The sequence below is a fragment of the Thamnophis sirtalis genome, unplaced genomic scaffold (assembly GCF_051295495.1).
Source record: "Thamnophis sirtalis isolate CommonGarterSnake01/CBP01778 unplaced genomic scaffold, rThaSir2_p1.2 scaffold_4, whole genome shotgun sequence".
NCBI lineage: Eukaryota > Metazoa > Chordata > Lepidosauria > Squamata > Natricidae > Thamnophis > Thamnophis sirtalis.
The window spans coordinates 116,001,401-116,023,641 of NW_028261384.1; the positions used below are offsets into that span (position 1 = coordinate 116,001,401).

The 22,241-nt window shown below is 41.9% G+C and overlaps 1 protein-coding gene across 6 annotated transcripts in view; it reads right to left on the reverse strand.

Annotated features, from left to right (window-relative positions):
• The window catches only part of TEAD2 (TEA domain transcription factor 2), a 26,478-nt gene extending 4,264 nt beyond the window's left edge, over window positions 1-22,214 (reverse strand). Inside the window, exons 1-11 of one of the 6 annotated variants that reach the window (XM_087713830.1) lie at window positions 21,926-22,172; window positions 10,881-11,082; window positions 10,016-10,080; window positions 9,830-9,892; window positions 9,002-9,130; window positions 7,958-8,019; window positions 7,793-7,857; window positions 7,133-7,269; window positions 5,615-5,785; window positions 3,264-3,428; window positions 172-327 (exon numbers count right to left, since the gene is read on the reverse strand). In XM_087713830.1, the coding sequence (XP_087569956.1) occupies window positions 172-327; window positions 3,264-3,428; window positions 5,615-5,785; window positions 7,133-7,269; window positions 7,793-7,857; window positions 7,958-8,019; window positions 9,002-9,130; window positions 9,830-9,892; window positions 10,016-10,080; window positions 10,881-11,028 (1,161 nt within the window). In that variant the 5' untranslated portion in view covers window positions 11,029-11,082; window positions 21,926-22,172. Of the gene's footprint in view, window positions 1-171; window positions 328-3,263; window positions 3,429-5,614; window positions 5,786-7,132; window positions 7,270-7,792; window positions 7,858-7,957; window positions 8,020-9,001; window positions 9,131-9,829; window positions 9,893-10,015; window positions 10,081-10,880; window positions 11,083-14,566; window positions 16,481-21,925 lie in introns of those variants that run through there. The other 5 variants (XM_014053297.2, XM_014053302.2, XM_087713831.1 and 2 more) reach the window with 5 other exon arrangements.
• Between the last annotated feature and the right edge of the window lie 27 nt (window positions 22,215-22,241).

The following is a 22,241-nucleotide window of genomic DNA, read 5'->3' on the forward strand; positions in this document are numbered from 1 at the left end:
CAAATGAGGCCTGCAGAGGGCGTGGGAGGCCTGCAGAGTGCAAAACCTTTTTAAAAAAAATTTACCTCTTCAAAATCTTGGTATACTCCGGCGCGTCTTATACTCTGAAAAATACAGTCGTTCTGACTTAAAATTCTTTCTCACCCTCCCCATAATCCCTTTCCCAAATACCTGCAGGATGGTGAAATTTTCAAGCACGCTATCCATCATTTGTTTTTCTGGTAGTGTTCGTAGTTTGCGAATAAAATTAATGAGGTACTCGCAGAGTGCTGAACGTTGCATACGGAAAACATAGCGGCCGTCTTCCCAGTGTGCAGGCTCGGCTGTCTGGGAAATGAAGGGGATGAAATGGGGCAGATAATGGAAAGAAAGACAGATCAGAGAGAAGTCCCAAACCTACAACCATACATGCATTATTTTCAGGAATCAATTTTTTATTTTTTAAAAAATATGCCACTGTTATTACTTTTATAAGTAATTCAAACCAGCGAATATCTATAATATTCTTTCGTCCCCCTATTTTCTCCACAACAACCCTGTGAAGTGGGTTTGGGCTGAGAGAGAGTGACTGGTGCAAAGTCACGCAGATGACTTTTGTGCCTAAAGCGGGACTAGAACTCACAATCTCCTGGTGATTGGTCCAAAATTATCCAGCTGGCTTTTGTGCCTAAGGTGGGACTAGAACTCACAATCTCCTGGTTTCTAGGCCAACATCTTTACCACTACTTCCAAAACAGGGATACTTTACAAAAATAACATGAAATTCATTATTCTAAATAAAAAACAAATAAAGGCAAATTTCATTGACAACAGGGACACCTTAAAAAAAGTCCAACACTACCACCCTGCCCCAATTCTTTTGCCTTTCTCCTTTCAGGTCTTGATAGCATCCATATCTTTCCATCATTATCTTAAACCACTGCAGCTTTATTCCCCAAACCTAATTTTTTGAATCCCAAACCTTTTGCTTCTATAGGCGAACAAAGCTAAAGCTCTGATTTCCTGTTATTGGGCAACGACCAGACATGTGGATTTCAACTCCCAGATTCCCCCAGCCGCAAGGCTGACTAGAGCATTCCAGGAATTGAAGCCTATACATCCAAAAGTTGCCAAATTTGAGAAACACTGTAGATAAAATAGCACATCAAGGCAATGGTGGGATTTAGCCAGTTCGCACCACTTCAGGAGAACCGGTTGTTAGGTTCCTGAGCAGTTTGGTGAACTGGTTGTTGGAAGAAGTCATTAGGGCAGAGAAGCAGTTGTTAAATTATTTGACTCCCACCACTGCATCAGGGGAAAGATTTTAGCCCATCCAGTTATTGCTATGGTAGTTTTCTGCCAAAAAATAATGTGTAACATAAAACCAATCCAAAACTTGTTCTGTATTATACCCCTGGAGTTCAATATACCAGCATACATATATGGCCTAAAACACTTAATAATGAGTGGCTTTTGAGCTCTGTTTTTTTTTAAAAAAAAAACAATGCCTTTGATCTGAAAGCCTTTCCTGACCAAGCCCAAAATTAATCAATTCCTGGGGTTTCGTTTGCTTAAGATGCAAAAAGAGATGATTAGAGATGATTATATAGAACTCACATTCACTATGAGGGCCTGATTTAATTATGATACCCCCTGACGCGATGGATCCGATCTTAAAGTCAGCAAACAGAACAGATTATGATCTTGCTGGCTGTGGGATTATGGGAATTCAACTCCAGTTACAGGTAAAGAGCACAAGTGTTAGAAAGACTAGTCTAGACCAAGACATTCACAGCGTGAAAAGTAGCCGTAGTTTGGTTCTCTGTATTGAGAGTCCTGAACTTTCTCTTGGAGAAGGATTGAGGAAACCCAAAGGAATTACAAGGAGATCCTCAGAGGAATTCCTAGCGAACTTTCTCCTATTGATTATTTCCCTCGCCCATTCTTTATCTTCTAAGATCAGGCAAGATGAACTTTGTGTGGTCCCTCCAGACTACAATTCTTTTGCCAACTCCGTAAGTCAGAATCCAAAATAGCAATAGCAATAGCGTTTAGACTTATATACCACTTTACAGTGCTTTAAAGCAGTTTACAGAGTAAGCATATTGCCCCAAACAATTTGGGTCCTCATTTTACCCACCTCAGAAGGATGGAAGGCTGAGTCAACCTTGATCCTGGTGAGATTTGAACTGCCAAATTGCAAGTAGCGGGCAGTCAGCTCCCAGTACTGCATTCTAATCATTGTGCCACTGTGGCTCATATAAAGTGCTACAGATTTTGTCTCTAGCCAATGAACACTGAGAGAAAAACCCCATATATTTGTGTCTATTTATTTTTATTTTATTTATTGGTCAAATGAAAATTATGAATTCAAGCAAAATGAAAAATAAATAAAAATAAAATGTGACAGGGATGATAGGCACATTAGTGCACTTACGCATACATCCTTAGGAATTAGTATTACAATAACAGAGTTGGAAGGGACTTTGGAGGTTTTCTAGTCCAACCCACTGCTTAGGCAGGAAACTTTATACCATTTCAGACAAAGGGTTATCTAATCTCTTCTTTAAAACTTCCAGTGGCTGAGAATCCACAGCTTTTGAAGGCAAGCTGTTCCACTGATTAATTGTTCTAACTGTCAGGAAATTTCTCTTCAGTTCTAAGTTGCTTCTCTCCTGGATTAGTTTCCACCCATTGCTTCTTGTTCTATCCTCAGGTGCCTTGGAGAATAGCTTGATTCCCTCTTCTCTGTGGCAGCCCCTGAGATATTGGAACACTGCTATCATGTCTCCTCTAGTTCTTCTTTTCATTAGACTAGACATACCCAGTTCCTGCAACCGTCCTTCATATGTTTTAGCCTCCAGTCCCCTAATCATCTTTGTTGCTCTTCTCTGCAATCTTTCTAGAGTTTCAACATCTTTTTTACGATAAGCTTCCCAGAAGTTGATTACAATTAAAATGGTGAAATTTTGTAGTGGAGACAACGTAATCAGATAAGATGTTCAAGGCTTTGATGACATTTCCAGTCTCCTTCACTCTTTCTCCTGGAGAATGTTATGTTGCCCCAGCAAGCCAAGGCCAGATAATGCTGTGCGCACGCCAAATACAGTAAACAGATGTGGAACAAGGCAGCTTTTTAGCATAGTTGCATGCAACAACCTTGGCATTTAATGGGTGGGTTTCTTAGCTATACATTTAAACATCCTGCTCCCCACATGCCACCCTGGCTTGTCCCAACATGGCCACCCTCATTTCTGCCCTCAGTCTCAGAGCTCCACCCTCACCTCACCCACCTCCAGTTTTTCCACCACCTGTTTGCCAAACGAGCAGACTTTGGAGGTGCAATTGAGAGTCAGAGCCCGTGGGCCCTCGTATCGACTGCTCACCCCATAGAAAGCCCCTCCTGAGCCTCCAGGTTCTTCTCCAAGGAGGGAAAAGCTTAGGTCAGCCTAGAGGCAAAAGATTGGAAAACAGAATCAGAACTATTTTTATAACTGATGCAAGGTTGGGACAAAGATTATTGAGTGTTAGTCTCTAAAGCAGTGGTCCCCAATCTTTGTGGCCCAGCTGGGAAGAGGAGAGGGGGACCGGTCTGCACAAGCAGTACACTGGCACATGTACGTGCAGCTCAATTTACATGAATCGCAGGTATGCAGCTGAACTTGAGCAAATGCCAGGCTGGCGTGCACGTATGCGCGTGCCCATCAGCCTGTTGCTTGAACAGGTTGAGCTTCATGTGCATGCACGTGCTCCAGCCAGCCACTCACGTGACCCAATTCCAAATACGCCATGGCCTGGTAGTGGGCTGAGGCCTAAGGGTTGCAGACCCCTGCCCTAGAGCAGTGCAATGACATTCCCGGTTATTAAAGCAACATATCTATTTATTTCAGAAGCTGGGACAAAACAGCAGGTAAAAAGGCACTGCTCACCGTATCGGCCCCGCTTATAATTTTCTTAGAAAATACAGGTAGTCCTCAACTTATGACCACAACTAGGACCAGAATTTTTGCTGTTAACCGAAGAGGTTGTTCAGTGAGACATGCCCAACTTTGCAATGATTTCAGCCGTTAACCGAAGAGGTTGTTCAGTGAGACATGCCCAACTTTGCAATGATTTCAGCCATTTTTGTTAAATGAATCACTGCAGTTAAGTGACTCACATGGTGGTTAAGCAAATCCAGCTTTGCCCATTGACTTGCTTGTGATCCCAGAACACTGCAGACATCATAAAGTGTCTCATTTTTGAGATCACATGACTACAGGGATGCTGCAAGGGCAAAAACAGGCCATAAACAATCTTTTTTTTGAGTGCTGTTGTAACTATGAACAGTCACTAAATAAATTGTTGTTAAGTCAAAGGTTGCCTATATAGAATTCTGGATTAAGTGCAGCATATATCCCAGAGTCTAAGAAAAGCATAAATAATAAAAGCAGAAGCAAAAATTATTTCTGATTTAGCACAAGTGATAAATATCTTACATTACATTCACTTGTTGTTGATTTTAAAAATAATGATGTTATTTGAACATGAGGATGTGACTTGGAGCACTGTATTGTGGGAGAGTGAATATGTGGCTGGGAAAGTAATATAAAGATTTAATGCATCCAACAGTTCTAACATTTGTTCTTGATATAAAGTTGTCTAAGGTGACTTTTAATTATACCCAGGGTCAGAATCCAAATATCTCAGCAACAGTTTTAATGACAAAGCCTTCCTGTTTCTAATTTACTAGCTGTGAGGAAGTAGGATTTGAGGATTGCCACTCTTCATAATTGAAAAGGGATTTGGACTGAGGTCAAATACCAACCAACAAGATGACGTTTAATTCATTAGCTTAGTTTTAAACTCAGTCTTGAGAATGACTTGATTACTGCTGTTAACCAACAAGCACATGTGTATTTCAGCAAGCCATTTTGAGAGGTGCGGGATGACCGTCTTCAGATATAAGTAATCCTTGACTTACAACAGTTCACTTAGTCACCCTCAAAACTTAACAATGGCACTGAAAAAAAGTGACTTATGACTGTTTTCTACACTTACAAATATTCCCATCCTCATGTGATCAAAATTCAGATGCTCGGCAACTGATTCATATTTATAACAGTTGCAGTGTCCTGAGGTCATGGGACTACCTTTTGCGACAAGCCAAGTCAATGAGGAAGCCGGATTCGCTCAACAACTGTGTTACTAACTTAACTAGTGCACTGATTCACTTAACAACTGTGGCAAGAAAAATGGTAAAAGGGGACAAAAGTCACTTAACAGTGGTCATACTTAGCAACAGAAATGTTAGGGGCAAATGTGGTTATGTGTCAAAGACTACCTGTATAATCTAACTGCCAGCTCAGAACATCTAAAATATGGATAAGCAACTTGCAAATGTTTGAACTACAACTCCTACAAGTCCTTGCAACTTGCCATACTAATCAGAGCAGATAGGGTTCAAAGTCCAAAACATCTGGAATACATCAGATTGGTTGCCTGCCTCTGCTTCAAATCTATCTACTGACCCCTGCTATCTGGATACTAATACCAACAAGACACACCGTTTCATGGGAGCTCTGACCATAGGTCCCAGGGGAACCTGCTTGCATTCCTGATGGTTTGGGAATTCAATGAGCAAAAGAGTTCTTACCCAGAATTTAACCAAGAAGAAAGCATGAGGAGGGCCTTGATCGTACAGATCTCGCAGTCCACCTCCTTCCTCTGGAAATTTGTCATAGATTTGGCGTATGTCCACCATCTCAAGGGGTGGCTCACACATGGGTGTTGGATCAATGTGAACAAAACGATGCTGCTCCTTAAACTATGGAGAAGAGAAAGGGAAGCCAGAGCTGTCAGATGAACATAGCCTGCCTTATCTCACAAACTGCTTTCTGGAGCTCTCAGGAACTTGCTGAGAGGCAGGAGAGGCATGCCAGAGGGTGTCCACTCTGAATGCAAAGATGCACCAGAGGGAAAGGATGCTGCTTACTAGTGACAGCAGAGCATTACACTATTGCAAGGTTGGGACTCATTCAGCAATTTCAAAATTTGCATGCAATGGCATCTCTCTAACATACTGTCATTAATAGGCCTAGCCTTTCCAACTTGGAACCCCTCAGACATCCTGGAATGAACTTTCAGTGCAGTTAAGTGGCCATGCAATAGGTCAGGGGTGTCAAACCCGTGTCATCATGTCATCATCACATGACGTATCAGGACTTTCTCCTCCTTCAATAACCCAGGGGTAGGCATGATGCATCTGGTCCGTGGGTCACAAGTTTGACACCCTTGAGACAGGTGAAGGTTTTTTTCAGATAAGCTTGCTAAACCAGCATAGTTTTCATACATGCAGAAGGGAGTTGAGAGACAGAAGTTAACTAAAAAGCAGCATCTGCACATTGGATTTGTATTTGTATGTATCCAACCTTTTTTGTTTGAAATTCATGCTTTCAGACCTTAGTGCAAGGTTCATCAATCTTGGCAGGTTGAAGACATGTGGACTTCAACTCCCAGAACCTAGCCGGTGCGGAATTCTGGGAGTTGAAATCCACATGTTTCCAAGTTGCCAAGATAGAGAAACATTGCCTTAATGTGTTGGGTGAAACCAACTATTTATGATTTATTCAATAAATCATGGTTAAGCAAATGATCCTTAGCATAACTCATAAATACATTTACCTACTATTACTAAGACCTAAGCTAACATTTTCATCTCAAACTTCCTGCCAAAATCAGACGATTAGGTTTTACACTGTACAATTTTTCAGGTTTGACTTCCAGATGGTAACAGACCTGCTAGCATCTTAAAGCTTAAATTCTATTTTTACTTCATTGTGTTCCTTTACCTTTGTTCCCAATTCATTCTAACTGATCGTGATAACCTATCTTTCCTCCAAGAACTCTGTCCTATTTATCCTGTCTTTCCTGGATGAAATAAAGAATATTTTTTTTCTTATGATTCTCTTAATAACTCTGGAGCATCAGGTAGGAAGACTGTTACTCTCCCAAATTGGTTACTGAGTTTCACATACCAAGCAAGACTTAAAGCATCATTTCTCTAGCTTTAATCTTATAGTCAGTTTTACTATTCCTGAAACTTTTCAAACCAAGTTTAGCAGATGTTAACAGCAAGGGAGCATTGAAAGGGGTATATGTGCACCGGTTCTACCATAGCTAGTTCGTTCTGCCACTCCATAAAAGCAGTAAACTCCACCAGTCGAAGTGTTTCTGTACCAATATAACTCCTTGGCCAAGAGGTAGTTGTGCTGGGGAGACAAGAGTCCATCCCTGGGGTTGTGGGATAACCTGAAAAGCCAAGAGAAAAAGACTTGTGGCTAATGGAACACATCCCCATGTTTAGTAGTATAGGCAGTCTTCACTTAATGATGGTTATTAATAATGGTAATTGGGACCAGCAAACCATACAGTTATAAAGAGTGACATTATACGACTGCATTGACTTATGATGGCAGTTGTGGCAGCCAATCCTGCATGGTTACAGCTTTCCGTGTTTATGGGATTGCCATTTGCAATCTTCTGCTGGCTTCCTCATTGACTTTGCTTATTGGAAGCCAGCAGAGAAGATCACAAATGGTGATCACATCATCACAAGAAGCTGCAGCATCATAACTGCAAGTTGGTTGCCAAGCATCTGAATTACAATCATGTGTCTATGTGGATGCTGTAGCGGTCACAACGATGAGGACCTGTGTAAGTCTCCTTCGTTCAGTTCCAATCGTAACTTGGAACAGTTGCTGAACGAATAGTTGTTCCATGAGGACCACCTGTAAGGTAACAAATGGGTGAAGGAAATAGGAGTAATCCTTACCTGGGGCAGCAGTTGATGCTGCAATTGGTGTGATGGAATATGGGGCCTGGAGGTTGGCCTCGATACTGAAGAAAGGGAGGACACATAATAGTAGCAATTCAGCAGAAAATGCTCCAGAGATAGACATAAACATGCTGGTTGCAAAAAGATCAATCCAAAACTTACTCTGGAGTAGTTTGGCCTTGGTTTACATCCCCAGCCCAGAAATGGAAAAGGTCTGTGGGTTGCTGAAACCAGAAAGAACATTTAAAATATTCCTACCATTTCTGTATTATATAATATAAAGCAAATTTCTTTTGCAAATATGGAAATGTTATTTAATTGACTCAAATAGTACCCATGATTAAACGTAATGATAATTAGTTTTTAAAGGCATGCAAGTTTTAGAGATTGCAAACACCAAGTTAGAAAAAGCATTCTCTTATATCAATAAAACAGAATACTTGCTATGATAGAGGCATACATCATCAGAAAGCATGATTTGCTTAAAAATATTCTGATAAACCTGATGCCAATTTATCAATTACAGGTAGTCCTCAATTTATGACTATAATTGAGCCTGGAATTATGGTCATAAAACATGCCAGTCATTAAGTAGTCATCATGTGACCAACCCAATTTAACAGCTTTTTGTGTTGATCATTACATGAATAGTCATGATTATTAAGCAAACCCATTGTCTTCACTGGGCATTTTGTGCTGGAAACCAGAAGCAAACGCCAATTTACGACACAAAATGTCATAAATCATGGTGATGTGACCACAGGATGCTGCAAACAGCTGTAAATATGGACTCCCCAAGCTCCCAAAATACAATCACATAACTGCAATGGGGGACTGCGCATCAGAACTTCGACTCTAGGTCATAAGTATCTATTTTGGGGTCTGTTGCAAGTCAAGGACTACATGCAGAGGCAAATAACTAAAGTCAAGGACTATCTATAGAGAGCCATATAACTAATCAACAGAGAGTTATTTCACCAGACAAATGTCCTACTTAAGCAGGTGACTTAACAATGTGGTCTTCCCTCAGACAATGCTTTCAGAAAAAGCATGGAGAAAATTCCTGGAAATCCCCCAGATTCTTTAGGGGAAACTAAGCGTTAAATGCAGAAAACTCCAATCTGAAATCTGCAGCATGAGAGTTCCCCCAAAAAAGAGCTCGAGAGAAATCCCAGCTCACAGCTTTTCCCCTCACATAATGCTTACAGTGGTGGTGCTGGATGGATAGTTGGGTTCAGACAGGCCTAGTTTCTCCTGGAGGACAGTGGCCGAAACAAGCTGAGCAGAAGACATGGCTGCCATACTCTGCAGTGCTTTGTCCTTTGCCACTTGATCCTGGGAGGCAGAGTGAGGCAGGAAAGAGAGACGCATTCTGTGTTTTAGGAGATCATTTCTCTTGCTTTATGAACTCATGTTGCCCTTTCCACATAAGATTGCTCTACCAAGGAAATCTTGCATGCATTGAAATTGCTGTGGGCGTCCTGAGAAGTGTCATTCAGGGATATCCACAACTTTGCCTGCCTGCCTGCTTTCCTTCCTTCCTTCCTTCCTTCCTTCCTTCCTTCCTTCCTTCCCTCCCTCCCTCCCTCCCTCCCTCCCTCCCTCCCTCCCTCCATGCTCCTAGCACTCCTTTATTCATCACCAACCTCACACATACGTACCTGTCAACTTGCTGCTCGCACGGCCCAGTTCCCCTATCTCCCCCACCCACCAGTTAGATCGCCAAGCCGCAAAGGTTGAGGACCACTGGTATTTGCTTATATATTTTTACTGGAATGCAGTCAAACTCAGATACCCGAAACTATCTCTTTCCTTATCTGCTGTGACCCTTTTAACCTGCCCTGGAATGGATGGGTACAGAAGATTAGCAAAAGATGACATTTTGCATAAATACTGACTTTAGATACTTTATCAGGTACAGAACCAATAAAATATTAATACAGTCTTCACCCAGTTCATTATGAGTCATTCGTTCAGCAGGACAGTCATATGAGCTTAGCATGAATTAGTCAAAAGTGATAGGAAATCTCTCACTTTGAACTTGGTTTGAATTTCTCGTGTTTTTCTACGGGCCAACACCTGGATGTGACTGGAGACCTGAGAAAGGATTCAGAGAGAGATAAAAAACATAAAACGGTTTGAAGGAGAAAGTGGCAGATTTCATTCTAGCTCCCTCAATTCTTATGGCTTACAGCTCCCGGTCCAAACCTTCTTGTTTACCTGTTTTCTTGTCCGTATTTTCCCAGTCCTCAACTTGATGTAACGGGCAATGAGCTCATTACGACCTGCAAGAAAAGAAAAGAAATGGGAAAAGAGAAAATGAGAAAAAGTTGGAAAATAAAAAAATATTATCTGTCATTGTGAGGTCCATTATTGGTAAACTAAATGGCTATATTAGCAGAGGGAAAACTTGGATCTCAGATGTCTCAAATTCTGGATCATTTGGATAAGTAGGTACCCAGATTTTATATTTTAGAGATAGCTAGCTATCTGGCTGGTTAGCTGATGGCTGGATGGCTGAGGAGTGAATGGATGGATGGATGGATGGATAGCTGGATAGATAGATCTGCCCATGTCATGTACCATAAATCTGAGTATACACAGAACAATGTCATTAAAAACACAACAAAAGCTCCCAGCACCCCAAATACATTTCTACACACCCAGATTCAAATGTTATTGGGCTCTTCACTCATCACTCTGGCTGGAGAATTCTGGGAGTTGAAGTCCACATGTCTTAAGGTTGCCAAAGTTGAGAAATATTGTTATAACTCTAAAATGATGGTTCTGCTTTGATTTTTTTGAGAGCCTCGAGAAGATTCATTGCACACAATTTTGCTTCATTCAGGACTATGCCATCCGAACAGCTGACTTTGCATTTATCTTTATGTCTTTGGAGAGATTAGAAGCTTGTTCATTGTTTTTTTAAATTGAACCTAATCCTATGTATTTTTTTAAAAAAATGTATTCTGTAGTATCCACAATCATTACCATAAGGAATCATAGGGTTGGAAGGGATCTTAGAGGTCTTCTAGTTCACCCCTACTCAGTGCAGGAATGGAAATTCTGGATAGGGCTCACCTACCATACATCTTCCCTTCATCTGAAAGAATGATTTTGCGCCTCCCGCAGGGTGGGTAAATTGCCAGCGCCTCCTGGAAACTCTGCTCGATGTCCGGGCTCCACACTCCTTCTGCATCATTATCCAGAACCTTTTCCCCAGCATCCCCCATCTCTCTGGAGGGGCTGGTCGCCTTTGCCCAGCTCTATAATGCCAGGAGAGATACCTAGAAGGAGAGAAGCCGAAGAAATGCTGAATCTGAATTAAGGCTTCGCAAAGCCAATTCAACATCAGCAAAAGAGAAAGTGGTCCATTCAAGGAACTGTTTCCAATCTAATCTTTTCTAGATACAGGTAGCAATAGCAATAGCAATAGCAGTTAGACTTATATACCGCTTCATAGGGCTTTCAGCCCTCTCTAAGCGGTTTACAGAGTCAGCATATTGCCCCCAACAACAATCCGGGTCCTCATTTTACCCACCTCGGAAGGATGGAAGGCTGAGTCAACCCTGAGCCGGTGAGATTTGAACAGCCAAACTGCAGAACTGCAATCAGCTGAAGTAGCCTGCAGTGCTGCATTTACCCACTGTGCCACCTCGGCTCGGTAGTCCTAGACTTACAACCATTCGTTTAGTGACCATTTAAAATTATAACAGAATGGAAAAAAATGACCGAAGTTCATTTTCACATCTCCCTGGTCATGTGATCAAAATTCGGATATATGACAATTGGCATATATGGTAATTGTAACATTCTGGGATCATGTGATCACCTATTGTAACCTGATAAGAAAATCAATGGGGAAGCAAGATTCACTTAGCAACTGTGTTACTAACTTAACAACAGCAGTGATTCAGCAAATAACAGTGGCAAGATGGGGCAAAATCCACTTAACAACTGCCTTGCTTAGTAACAGAAAATTTGGGCTCAGTTGTGCTTCTAGGTCGAAGATTCCAATGGATTACCATTGGATTGCAGATCCTATCACGTTGAGCTAGCAGAGTCAAAACAGAGGTGTTGAAGTAGGGAAAAAAAACACTAAAAACCAGCTCTCCACACATCCTCAATTTGGGTCTCCCAGTTTTATTGCTTTGATCATACATTTGGAGCTGGTGGAGGAGAGAAGAACTGGACTCCACCATCATTTGAGGGCCCAAAGCCAAGAACATCAGAGATACATGATTTTGTGTGGCTGCTCTGAAAAGACAGAATGTTTGCAAAGCTGATATAAGTGAAGAGAGAGAGCACCGGCTTATAGATGGGCTAAGAACCAGACCTTCATAAGAGTTGGCATCATTTATTCTAGACCAGTCAGGCTTGAAAAACAGGGTTCAGTTCTCTTGTTTTAGAAAGACAACAAAGAATTTGGTTGCTGACAACCCATCACTACGCACACTTTGTTTTCACCATTTTTGTTTAAATAGGAAGATGGTATCTGTTGGTATAAAAAAAAAATTCCTTCCTTCCACCATATTTACAATCCACCCTAATCCCAAAATACTCAAGGCAGCCCTCAAAATCATCCAAGAGAAAACCAAAACCATCATCATAAGTAAACTTGAACAACAACAAAAATAACTACTACAAAAAGCAAAGTTTAGACTCCAGATAAAAATTAAGTTTGACTTACACTCAGCTGGGACTGAAGATTGAAACAAAACAATTTTAACCTTTTTTTAAAAAATGTGGTAAAATGGGGGTTGCATTTAATGGGGGGGGGTTTATACCATAAGCAGGCGTTGGCCGACATATCCTGATGCTGTTGAGTTGCTTTAAAGTCTTTGCATTGAGCATGAAAGCCTAACAGCAAATGAAGAAATGACTTTAATATATATATATATTATATTGCCAATAATCTTGCTACTAGATTTTATACTAGCTGCAGTTTTAGATTATCTCCAAAGTCAGCTGCAGGTCAAACCCATTGTAAAGACTATCTCAATAGTGACTAAGGCACAATCAATATATGAATGAACAATAGTGGCAGATATTGAAATCACCAGGGGTGGTAATCACTTACCTTCCCTACTGGTTTGCAAAGTGAGCATGCACACTTCGCTCGCACACACCATGTCCACGCATGCCCTCCGCCTTCCGCGCATGCATTTTGCCTAAAAAAAGATCTAAATGGGATGCTGTAGAGCCAGGGTAGATGGGCGAGACCACCTGTGATTTCCACTATGGTTCAGGCAAACTGGTCTGAACCAGTAGAATACCACCACTGGAAATCACTAAATAACCAGTTCTAAAATCAGCAACAAAAAAGAATCTTTAGACATATCTTTATATCCATAGAGTTGAAACTAGGGATAACTATAAATTCAGAGGCAGTTAAAGTTTTCTTTACCAGGCAAATTTAAATTTTCATGTGTAAGCCAATATAATTTGGATTCTGCCCTACATATTGCACCCTGCTGTGTCTCTGAGACAGTCAAACTGTCACGTAAAAAACCCCAAACTGAATAATTTCATAACAACCACGTAAGAGAACTTAGCTTGCAAGGCTAGATTTTTTCAGCCTAGCTCAGAAGAAGCCCATAACTACATTGACCTCTATTGTTAGATATTTGTATAATTCTCAGGAGATTATAATAGCTTCTGACATCTAGTTATTCTAACAGAGAGAAGTTATTGCTGATATCTGTAGTCTAGGTTGCTGAATATACTAATGTTTGTTGGAAAACCAGAGGTGGACTTCAGTGTCAATGGTGGAACAGTACAGTGGTGGTATTCTTATTCTTAACTGCTGATTCAGTACTACAGAGGAATTATCGAGTCTGTCATCTACACCTCTATAACTGTCTGGTTTGGCTCTGCAACCAAACAAGGCAGACATGGACTTCAACGGATAATTAGAACTGCAGAAAAAAACCAATTGCTACAACCTGCCTTCCATTTAGGATCTGTATACTGCAGGAGTCAAAAACAGGGTTGTGAAAATATCTACAGACCCCTCACATCCTGGATATAAATTGTTTCAACTTCTACCCTCAAAACGATGCTATAAGGCACTGCATATCAGAACAACTAGACACAATAACAGTTTTTTCCCCAAATGCCATCACTCTGTTAAACAACTAATTCCCAAAACAAACTATTTACTAAGACTGTATTACTATTATTCTTCTCATCCTTCCTATTACCTATGTCCTCCTAGTTATAATTATAATCCTGTTGCTTGTATCACTACAATTTATATTGTTTTAATTTGTTTCCTAGTATGATTTGATTGCTTATTAGTAACCTATGACTATGCTGGGGTACCGCAGCCTTCAACGGATCCTCCCCTCGCCCCTGGCACCATGCTACGAATGTCTGCCATGTAGATTCGTATATCCTCTTGGTAACTGGGCGGCAGGAGGCCTGAATGGTATGGATCACAGTCTCAGAAAGGTTATCTGCCCTCAGGACCGCCCACTCAGCCTCCAAGCAGTTAGGCGTAGCCAGCGTAGGTCGGGGTGGTGAAGAAGGGATGGGATCATTGGCAGGAGCCACTGATGTTCCACTGACAGATTGATCAGGTCTGCGTACCATGGTCGGCGCGGCCAATGGGGAGCGATTAGGATGAGCTCGGCCTCTTCCTCTATCACTTTCTGAATCACCCTCTGTATTAGGGGGGAGGGAGGGAAGGCGTACAGGAGACCGCAAGGCCACCTGCACCTGAGAGCATCCGTCCCTTCCGCACCTGGAGTCGTGTATCGAGACAGGTACCTGGGCAGCTGGTTGTTGGATGATGATGCGAAGAGATCCAGGATTGGAGTCCCGTACCTGGACGACAGTTGACGAAATATGCGGCGATTCAAGCTCCACTCCGCGGTTCAGCCTGCCATTGTTTTAGTCAGAGAGGCTGGCGGGTGGAGATGGAAGATGCAATGGACTTGGAAGTAAAGTGGGCCATGTCCAAGGAGGCATCTGCTGTGTATTCCAGAGCTGCCTTAATTTTGTTAATGTCCCTGCAAGCCCTAGAATCCCTGGCTGGAAGGCGAGCCTGAAGTTGTCTCAGCCACAGAAGAGCGGAGCGACTAAAGAAGGAAGCTGAGGTGCCCGCTCTAATAGCCCAGGCTGAAGCCTGGTGACCCTTGACCAGAGTTTGTTCTGTTCTTTTGTCCTCAGGTCGCAGAGCTTCCTCTGGAGCTGCTGAGGCCTCATTGGGAGAGGAAAGGGCAATTATAGGTAAATCAATAGACGGTACCTCCAAGGCCTTGGGGAGGTCAGGAGCAACATTGAACAGGGGCTTGTCTGAAGCATTGGGGAAGGATCCAGTACCTGAAGAAGCCCATTGATTCTGGACAACGTCTATGAAGAACCTTGGTGATGGGATCACCTCCTTTTCCACCATAGGCTGGATGAAGGGTGGGTCGGTGGTGTCAGCCTTGTCAGCTTCCGAACTCTGAGGTGCCTTCGGAGAGAGAATGCCTGTGATCTTTTTGGCCTTAAAAAGGAGGGAATGAAAAACAGCGGGTTTAAACAAACCAACAAAGGGAGGTGGGTTGGGAGGTAGTCCCTCATCCTCTGAGAGATCTGAGTCTCTTGCAGGGCGTTCCTTTTCCCCGAAGACCAACAGTTGATTGGAAGTGCCGGGCAGCTCGTGTGAAGACAAAGGCGAGAGATCACCATCCCTGCACCTGGAACTAGAGGAAGAAGCAGACCTACGAGAAGCAGAACGATTAGAAGACCTGTGTTTAAGGCTGGCTGCAATACCACGTTCTATGGCCTCAGAGATCATATCAGCCATGCCTGGCGAGTAAGAACAGCGTCGGTGGGGAGTGGGAGAAATATCTTTCTGGTAGAGGGGATCCTCATCAGGAGTGACGCTCCTGCCACAATCTGAATCGTCCCCACTGTTGGCTAAAGCATCTGTGCTCCTAGCCTCCTCGGGCTGCAGGATGGATGCAGGGGAGAGGTCATCCTCCAAATCTGAAGAAAAATGGGGGGAGGGACTGGAATGAATAGGCCCTTGGTCCTGGAATATGCGAGGTTCGGCGTGTTTGGTCTTACACCTGGCCTTCTTAGCCAAGGCCTGAGGGACCCTGTCATCCTCCTGAAGAGATGCATCCTCCACGCCCCCCAGATTAGGCCTAGAGTTCCTGGGAGGGGGCTCTATGTTAGGAGCCGGAGCAGGCCTGTGCCTGCGGCCCCGAGAAGCAGGGGGTTTGATGGGGGCAGGGCCCAATGAAGCTGGAGGTAGTTGAGGCTCCGGAGGAGGAGAGGAGGCCATAGCCAGTACTCACGTTTCCTTGATTCAAAATGACCGCTGGATGATCTTCGCGCCAAAATTAATGGCCACTGAGGCTACAGAGCCTATGGGCCGGCACCACAAGGTAGCCGAGGCCTCGCGGTGAGATTGAGCATTTTAGGCCCTGCGGAGAGGCCGAGCAACCAGGCAAGAAGCCACGGATGCATAGAGCTTGCCAGAGCGACGATAGGGATGGCGGAGAGGCGCGGAGGCAGTCGCGTTATTCTTTCAGCGGCGGGCGGCTCTTTGCGGCTGTAATGAGGCTCCCCACAGCATTCAGAGGCTCCTGGAGGCGGCGGTGGCAGTTAGAGGCGCAGACAGCAAGGCAAGGGCCTGGGATTTCCCCGCTGAGGAGAGCAGAGCCTTCTTGACTATTTCAGCTGGTTCTGCTGAAATACGAAGCCACAGAAGCCGGATGTCTTGTAGATAACCAGGCCCTATGTCATATAGCCAGCTACAACAATCCATTTAGCGACCCAAGTTACAATGGCACTGAAAAAAGTGACTTGTAACCATTTTCACACTTATGACCGTTGCAGCATCCCCATGGACGTGTGATCAAAATGCCGATGCTTCGCAATATCTATGACAGCTGCAGTGTCCTGGTATGATCACTTTTTGCAACTTTTTATCAAGCAAGTCAATGGGGAAGCCAGATTCACTTAACTGTGTTACTAACAACAACTGCAGTTTATTCACTTAACTGTGGCAAGAAAAATTGTAAAGGGTTAAAATTCAATTAACAATAGTCTCGCTTATCAGAATAAATTTTGGGCTCAGTTGTGGTTGTAAATTGAGGATTACCTATATAAAGGTAATATCCAGCACCTTGAATTACACCTGGAAGGAATCGGGGAGTGAACACAGTTTGTGCAGCAGGGATATTATACAGCAGGGGTCCCCAGCCTCCAATCCGTGGATTGAGGCAAGCATGCAAAGCTTCATTTGTGTATACACGGGATCTAGACTGCATGTGTGAAACTATCCCCCCCGCCCCCTGCCACCAGACTGTGGAGCCAGAAAGATTGGGGACCGCTGTTATACGGGCAAATCTAGGGGCATTTAGCACTGTGTGCAATTTCACATTCTGGACTAGTTGTAACTCCTGGGTGGTCTTCAAAAGTAGCTCCACATAAAGTGCATTGCAGTACAGGTAATCCTCGAGATACAACTGTTTGCTGAATGACCATTTAAAGTTATGACAGATCTCTCCAGGAGTACTTATGACTTGATTATTAAATTCTAACAGCTGCCCCAACAACTGGCCCGCATTTATGGCTGTTTGCAATGTTCTGTAGTCACATGACCACCTTTAATGACATTTTTGCCAAAACCTGGCATTCGCTTCTGGGTTTTAGCAAAATTGGCCCATAACAAACAATTGGTTTGCTTAACAACTGCAGCATGACTGCCACAAAAAACTCACAAATTTGGTCCAGTCACATGAGTGACTTGCTTTATGGCCATCATAATTTATGATTTTATTGGGCAGGCTCCATTACAGTTGTAAGACGAAAACTACCTGTAATTCAAATGGGAAGTGACAAAGTCATGAATGACCCTCTCCTTCACTTCTCCTACATCCTAAAGGAGGGGTCATATAGTAAGAAAAGTCAGGATAGCAGCCACCACAGCACAAAGCCCCCCTGTTCTTCATAAGCACAGTTGCACATAAAACAGGCAGAAATCTTATCACACTGCAATGGCTGCCATCTTGATTTTTTTAAAATTTACACTGTGGATCTGTAGATACCCCTGGAGAAAAGCTTTCCTTACACACACTCAGTGGACAGCCAAAATTATAAATTATACTGCAGAAAGTATTCGAGGAGTGTAATAATAATTATTATAATAATAATTCTGTAGGGAAGGGGTGTCAGAAGGAAGCAGGATTATGCTTACCAGTTAAATAAATAAGTGCTAAAGAAGCAAGCTTTTTTAAAGTGGATTAGGACAAAAGAATAGAACAGAATAACAGAGTTGGAAGGGCCTTAGAGATCTTCTAGACCAAGAGTCTCCAAACTCAGAAACTTTAAGTCTTGTGGACTTCAACTCCCAGAATTCTCCAGCCAGCCATGATGGCCAAGGAATTATGGGAGTTGAAGTCTACAAGTCTTAAAATTGCCAAGTTTGGAGACCTCTGTTCTAGACCAATCCCCTGCTGAAGCAGGAAACTCTGTACCATGTCAGACAAATGGTTGTCCAATTTCTTCTTAAAAACCTCCAATAATGGAGCACCCACATAAAGCCCTCTAATTTATAGATACTCCTTGGGGTGACCCATTGTGCCAAGAATTTTGCTTACCTAGGAATTAAGCACTGATTTGTGTTTATAACCATGGCTGTGGCTTAGCATAACATAAACCCAACCAATTGTGGTTTATTCAATAAACAATGGTCAAACTTAACTCAGATTACCACAAGGAAGCTGTAACTAGCTTTCAGTGCCTCTTTGATAATCCCTAAGGCTGGCACTCAGAAAGTATCATGTTGAGAAATGACAGATCTGAAATACAATTTTCTAAAGGGTAGATCAAATTCCCCCTCCCCTTCCTGAGTGGAAGTCCAACATGTACTAATTAAGCTTCCTCCAGAAAAACTATATCCAAGAAAGAAAGAAAGAAGGAAAAAGAAAGAAAGAAAGAAAGAAAGAGCAACCCACCTTCTCTTTGCCCCCCTCCCAACCTTTGCTGTTTCTTGTCAAGTTGAAACCCAGTTCTCTGTTACTCCAGTTCAAATGACCTCTGGAGCACAGTTCATCACAAGACAAAGAAGCCCACCAGCCTGGATTACATCTTGCATTAAAGACAGGAAGGTGGTTAGCTCTTTCATCTCCAATCAGATTTTTCCTCTTCTTTTTACACACAGCATTCGGGCCTCTGTTTCCTTTGCTTCATCAGCCAAAAGGCTCCAACAGCTACAGACAAATAACTTTTTTTTACAGTATTATGAATATTTTACAAAGCACTAAATCACTTCCCTGGTGTAAGATTAATCACAGCTCCCACCTTTCTGAAAGCTGGGTCAAAGATATGCGTTTGTGGAAATTAAAACAACTGGTTTGTTTTGACTGCTTTGAAGTTTTTTGACTGCTTTTGAGAATCAATTTCCAAGTACGGTTAGGGAGGAAAGCTGTTATTTTGAGGAACATCCCTTCAACAAAACTGCGCTTCATATTTCCTGGGAGTGTTTCCCAAGCAATTGGATTTCCTATTTCAACCCTTGCAACTTCGAAACCACTAATATATAAGTGATTTTCAGAAAGAGGCCTAGTTCTGAAGCAGTGAGCCATAGAAAGATCTAGATCAAAGGTAACTATGTGTCCCTCACAGAAAAAAAAGTCCAAAAAAGGGGGCCTGGCAAACACTTGATTTACCAAAGAAAAAGAAATTTAAAAAAACCTGAAAGATGCAACGATTTGCTTCTTTATGGATAAATATTTTCAAAGCAACAGTATCAAAACATACAGGGGAAGAAAATGGATGCTGAATTGGGCTTGGTAAGTGCTATTACAACACATACCTAAAGTAGTAATTGCCAAAGAAGATGACTGTACAGTTCAGCTGTGACAGAACAAAGCTGAAGGGTTTTACTATAGAAATGAGTCAACCATTCTAAGATGACGTCAATTGCCACCCTAATTCTATATTCTTGCTACAGCAAGTCCACACATAAAGATAAAACAAAGAACAGAAAAATGCATGAGTGAAGGGGTGAGATCACTCCAGGTAATTGTAATGCAGAAGTGCGCCACTAGCAGTGTTTTGATTTACTTTATGGAGGTTTTTTTTAAAAAAAATAAATGGTTTACAGTTGCACAGGAAGTTAAGAAAAGCAGGCTGCTTGTGCCCTCCACACAGCAGTAATGGGCCCCAGCCTTATCCAGTAATTTGAGTAACATAAGCACCCATGTGAAAGGTCATGTTTGTTTTTGGAACAAGTCACATCAAGGTCTTGGGCAAATGGAAACTGCTGTAGCCAAATCCCTCTCTGTTTTAGAGAGAGGAGAGAGAGTGGGGGAAGAGAGAGAGAATTAGGCCTTCTCTCCTTTGAAAGCAATGATTACAAATGCAGAAAGTACCACACACTCATATTAGTAATCATCATATCAAACATCCCATATGAAACATGACAATCTAATCACAATTCTATGTTCATCTCTGCAAGAAAGAGAGAAAACTTTGGAGAGTACCATAATGATATTGCGGTGCTACCTGTATTCTGAAATACATTGATTTGGGAAACATTTTTTTCTCTTTTAAATCCCTGCTATCAACTCAAGTTGCATCATTAAAAAAAAAACACAGTCCTCCTAGAGGCTGTCCTAAAATCTCTTCCTAACTCTGATGTAGGCATCTATCAGAACAGCATGGGGGAAATTGAACAGACAAAGATACAAAACTGGAAGATAGGGATCTATCAAGTACATTTATGATTTATGGTATATTGTCAATGATCTCTGACCCCCATGTGATTTAACCCAACAGCAATAGAAAGGCTATTGACCTATATCTGTACAGTTACTGGAGCCTCAGTATTCCTGGCTATAAAATGAAGTTTTATCTATGCTGGCAGGCAATTTTGTTCCTCAAAATTGCAAGTAAAAATGAGCAAGTAGAAAATAGGTACACGACTACCGGTAGATCTCCTGAACCATGCACAAAAATCACAGTAAATCAAAAATCAGGAATGGAACTTAAAGTTTACTTATTGATAAATCCCTGAGTTCTATTAAAAAGCAAAGCTCATTTCCCTCCCCCGCTTTCCCCCAGTTATTTTCTTCTGGCAGAGAATACAATCCCTGGAAATTACACACAACAGAATGTCAAACTTGGGACTTCCTACTGCCACAGAATGCAAGAAATTACTTTCGCGTTAGCCTGCATGGATCCAGATTACAGGTTCTTCGCTGTTCAATGAATTATTTTTTTTAAATGCTCAGTCTAATGATTTATAATTGGAAAAGTTTTCAACTTGTTGATACCGTTCTGAATTCTGACATGCCCACTGCTTTAAAGTTATCCTCCGTCATCCTGTTCAAGATTATCATTATTATGTACTCACAAATAAGAAATATTATTCTTGCAGCTCTTATTATTTTTATTGGGTGCCAGCTATTATTGTGGCTATGCATCCCTGCCTGAATTACAGCCCAGTTTCCCAAGACTAATAAAATGTATTCAACAGTGTAGAACTTACACACCCTCAATTGAAACTATCAAAGCAGATCCTGTTTGCCCAAACCCACCACCACCACCACTAGCACCACTGTTGCACACTCAGACTTGGCTTAAAAACAAAACATTATCAGTACCCTCCACTTTCTCCAAAAAAAGAAAAACGTCCAGGTACACAATCCATGTATACAAATGATTGATCTTTTTCTCCAGGTTTTCTCCTCTCTCGTGTGTAATACTTTTTCCCTCATGTAAACAGAGCTCCCAATTTGCTCTTTAAGAACACAGAACGAAAGTAAGACATACTCTATGTGAACAATCTTCTGCAAACAGGCACTCATATTTAGGTTAACAAAATTAAGTGACAAACACTCGTTTTTAGAAATATCAATTGAGAAATAAAAGCAACAGTTCTACATATATACCTCCTTAAAATCCCAGACCATCCCCCACATTTAAATTCAAGGGTTAACATATTTCCCCCACCTCACAAATACAGAAAGTTAATTGCAGTATTACTTTCCTGCTCTGCAGCAGAATCCAATTTTTAAATCAGTATCTTTTCTAATAGTACTTGTTCACAACAAGAATCTGATTAATCACTGCTTTTGTTTTTTTTTAAAAGGATGCATTGGAAGGGAAAAGAGTCTTACTTACTTTCAGAAGACACTCAAGAGCTTGGTTTTGTGTGTGCTAGTGGAGGAGAACAGGGGAAAAGGAAAGGAAAAACTTTATCTGAACTTTGTTTTATTAAAAAAAAAAGTTGTAAAGGTCAAGGGAGAAAAAAAGGGAGAGATAATAATGAAGCGCTCCACTGGCAGGATTAATTTTGGCTCCTCCAAGAAGTTACTGCCCACTCATTAGGATTCAAAAAAAAAAAAAAAGAAGAGCTAAGATGTGGTAGTGTACGCAAAGAAGCAACAGGCCTGCGTGGTATTTTGGAAAGGTGACAGTTTTCCTCTGGAATCCTTGG